Source organism: Octopus bimaculoides, chromosome 8, assembly GCF_001194135.2.
Source record: "Octopus bimaculoides isolate UCB-OBI-ISO-001 chromosome 8, ASM119413v2, whole genome shotgun sequence".
NCBI lineage: Eukaryota > Metazoa > Mollusca > Cephalopoda > Octopoda > Octopodidae > Octopus > Octopus bimaculoides.
Window position 1 is genome coordinate 85,213,451 of NC_068988.1, and position 4,550 is coordinate 85,218,000.

The 4,550-nt window shown below is 36.0% G+C and overlaps 1 protein-coding gene across 1 annotated transcript in view; it reads right to left on the reverse strand.

Annotated features, from left to right (window-relative positions):
- Positions 1–4,550, reverse strand: part of LOC106880036 (intraflagellar transport protein 74 homolog) — an 89,654-nt gene that overhangs the window by 60,529 nt on the left and 24,575 nt on the right. Inside the window, exon 7 of the mRNA XM_052969867.1 lies at positions 1,921–1,981. Within this exon, the coding sequence (XP_052825827.1) occupies positions 1,921–1,981 (61 nt within the window). The remainder of the gene's footprint in view (positions 1–1,920; positions 1,982–4,550) is intronic.

Here is a 4,550-nt window from a genome sequence, read left to right on the forward strand (position 1 = left end):
GGGCAATATGCTGTGCTTGAGAAGACCCATCAAGTCAAGTGAAATCATAGTCGTGACAGATGCCAGTGTCATGTAACTGGTACTCATACTGGTGCCATGTAAAAAGCACCCCTTGAACTTTGGGCCACACAGAAGCAGTGACAAGTGACTAAGACTGATGACAATATACTGTGCTTGAGAAGACCTGCCAAGCCAAGTGAGATCATAGTCATGGCGAATACCGGTGTCTCATAACTGGAACCCACTAAACTCTTGAAGTGGTTGGCATTAGGAAGGGTATCCAGCAGTAGAAACCAAACCAAATTACATTGGAACCCGGTGCAGCTCTCCAGCTTACCAGTTCCCAGTCAAATTGTCCAACCCATGCCAGCATGGAAAACAAATGTTGAATGATGATGATGATGATGCCACTGCAGAAAGATTACAAAAAAAAACTGACAAGGTATATATATCAAGATATTTGCACTTCACTAGAAATTGTAGACACAGATGTAGTAGGTAACAAAAAAACAGACACCAAATGTATATAAAAATTTCATTAAATTAATTTGGTGTAATAGTCAATAAAACACGTGTAAAGATGTTATAAGTAAATCCTCCACACTTCATTCTCTTGTATTACTCTATTCATACTCTAGAACCATTCAGCCAACACATATGTAACATGAAATTACTCATATAATAAATAACATCATTAATTATTATGATATTATATAATAAACTTATTGTATACAGTGCTCAGGTGCATAATAACTCATTAGAAAAAGTAACCAAAACTGCATGAATAGTACATAAAATATGCACAGGAAGTAAACAGTGAATAAGTCTAAGAATGACCTTGCTCGAATGTTTTTTAATGTGCACTGGCACAAGTGCCAGTAAGGTGACGCTGGTAACGATCACGCTCAAATGGTGCTCTTTACGTGCCACCAGCACAGAAACCAGACGACTGATCTGGCAATGATCCTGCTTGGATGGTGCCCCTAGCGCTACACTGGCATGGGTGCCAGTCATCGAATTTGATTCGATTTTTATTTTACTTGCCTCAACAGGTCTTCTTTGCAAGCAGAGTTTAGTGTCCAATGACGGAAAGGTACGCATAAGTGGGCTGGTTACACCCCTGGCATAGGCCACGGGTTATAGTCTCACTTGACTTGCCGGGTCTTCTCATACACAGCATATTTCCAAAATATATATACATATATATTTTCCAAATATATATATATATATATTTTCCAAATATATATATATATATATATATATATATATATATATATTTGCGGTATATATATATATATATATATATATATATATATATATATATATATATATATATATATATATTTGCGGTATATATATGTATATATATATATATATATATTGACAGTTTAACTGAGATGGTAGTATGCATGGTTCCAACAACACAAAGTTTAATGAAACTTAACTCTGTCGAAATTGTAAATCTTCAATTATCAGATTGATATATTCTCTCAAGGAATATGTAATTCTAAATATATATCTTATTGTTATATTTCAGGATGGCCATTTAAACACACGCACTATATATTTGTTCTTCACTTCAGATTTACTTTATTATTGTTCATATTCTATGTCGTTTGACTGGAAATCTTTTGTCACACATCCTGTAACTCTCCACCCAAAATGTCCCCTCTTGTTCTGTTTAGTCCATTCCATTTTTCTATGGTGTGTATCCTTATCTGTGCATACATTTGTATCAGTGTGTGTGTGTGTGTGTGTGTGTGCATACATGTGTGTATATGTGTCTGGGTTTTGTATGTGCATTTTGTGTGTGTGTTTATGAGTTTGCTTGCTATATTGTTTGTATCCATGTCCAGTATTTAGGTTTTTGTTCTTTTTTTTTTATCCTTATATCCTTATATCAAAAGTGAATAAACTCACAGTGTTGTAATCTCCAAGTTCTCCTTGTAAATCTCTTATTTCTGCAGCCAGAGTTTCAGCCCTGCAACAAATATGAAAGAACATGATGTCTTCATTGATGTTTAGTGGACTGTGGTATAAAGCATGGCAATGAATTATACAATATGGCAATGTGTTATACAACATAGTATTGTAGTGTATATATCATTCTGACTTTCAATCTGTCCTTCTTTTCTCTGCAGTACTACAGGACATTTTCATTTTCCTTTGCATTATCTCATGTCAGTCTGTTTTGTGGTCGCACGGCTTTTTTTTGTTGCATATGTATATTTTATTTTGTCGTGTTAATTTTCGTCATTGTCCTGTACATTAGTTAGCTATTCCCAGTGGCTTTTCACCACTGGCGTCACCAATAGTGAACAATATCAATGTTAAAGGCGTGAATTAGTAATGATCTTTTAGTCATTGACCGATGAGGAATAAGCTACAAATTTTCTGTTTGTTATGCTTTGGTAATATTTCTGTTTGTTGTGTTTTGTCAAATTTTTGAAATCTATATATATATATATCAGTATATACTAACATTTGTTTTTATGTTCAGTTATAATAAAATCTGATAGGTTACTCTAAACTTTTACAGAGTACAGATTTGTTATTGCAGCGTGGAAGGTGTTTATAAGCCATTTAAAATAACACACAAAATCCGTTAGATTCACTTCAGCATTTAAATTTAATTTGTCAAAATATTTTCGTCGCTTTGAGACCGCGACCTATTCACTGACAGCACAGAATTTTGTCAGTGAACAGGTCGCGGTCTCAAAGCGACGAAAATATTTTGACAAATTAAATTTAAATGTTGAAGTGAATCTAACGGATTTTGTGTGTTATTTTAAATGGCTTATAAACACCTTCCACGCTGCAATTGTTTTCGTTCCAGCACACGATCTCAGATCAGGTCACTTGCTATGCAAGTACATCTCCGTAATAGATTTGTTATTCTTATCATTTAACACACACACACACACACACATATATGGGTGCTAATGTTAGGTGGCTGTGAGTGGTATGAATCTGGTAATGAAAATCAAACTGGAGTATGGAAACAATTAATGAAAAAAACACGTAAACATGGAAATCTTCACATCAGCCTTGGAATTTAAAGCCTTTGAACTTCCAACATGCAACAACTACACTGATTCTCATATCCATTGCTGATGAAAGGAGTTCCATGTTTATTTGTTCCTTTCTGTTTATCATATCCATGTGCCATTTCAGTTTTCTTTTCCATTCTTTCTTTTATGTGTGTGTGTGTGTGTAAAAATATGTATACATACATACATATGTGTGCGTGTGTGTATGTATATATATATGTATATATATATGTATATGTAGGAATAAAGTATGCAATTATAACATGCGTTTTCTCCATTCCTTAAATTTTTAAATATACTCAAATACCCAAAATTTCAAGGAGTTTCTACCTCAAAAACAGGTACTACACCACAGTTATTTTGTGTTCTTTGCTACCTTGGTTTCTATTAACCCATTAATTCTATCCGAAGAATTTTTATTCATTAAGATAGAAGAAATACATATAATTATATATATATATATATATATAAAAGGATGCATGGCCTAATGGTTAGGGTGTTGCACTCACAATCAGAGGATCATGGTTTCAGTTCCTAGACCAGGTGGTGTGTTGTGTTCTTGAGTAAAACACTTCATGTCATGCTGCTCTGCAATCACTTCAACACCTGATGAGTGGTACACTGTGCGTCTGTTCAGGCAATGTTGATTCGATGGAGGGAGTGAGTTAATGTACGGCACATACATTTGATCACCATAAACAAAATCATTTGTGCAGGTAATTTGGCAAAAGCTGAACCTCACATGTCATTTTTGATGAGAGAGTCTGTCATATATATATATATATATGCATACGCGTATCATCATCATTGTTTAGTGTCAGCTTTTCATGCTGGCATGGGTTGGATGGTTTGACTGAGGACTGGCCAGCCAGTAGGCCACACCAGGCTCCAATCTGACCTGGCAAAGTTTCTACATCTGGATGTCCTTCCTAACACCAACCACTCCAAGAGTGTAGTGGGTCCTTTTTATGTGCCGCCGGCACAGGGGCCAGTCAGGCAGCACTGGCATTGACCATGACATTGATTTTGATTAACTCAACAGGTCTTCTCAAGCACAGTGTATCGCCCGATGATTGAAGGGTACTCTTAAACGAGCCAGTTATGCAACTCTGGCATTGCCTACAGCTACAATCTCACTTGGCCTGCTGGGTCTTCTCAAGCACAGCATATCTCCAAAGGTTTTAGTCACTTGTCATTGCCTCTGTGAGACCCAACATTTGAAGGTCGTGCTTTACCACCTAATCCCAAGTCTTCCTGGGTCTACCTCTTCCACTGTTAGGGTGTGACAATTCTTCACACAGCTGTCCTCATCCATATGCAACACATGAACATACCAGTGCAGTCGTTTCTCTTGCACACCATGTATATATATGCATATATGTATGTGTGTGTGTGTGTGTGTATGAGAGAGAGAGAGAGAGAGAGAGAGAGAGAGAGAGAGGGATTGAGGAGAGAATAAAAAATATTGTATTTTAAACTGTCAGCTAAGAAAGGATTCTG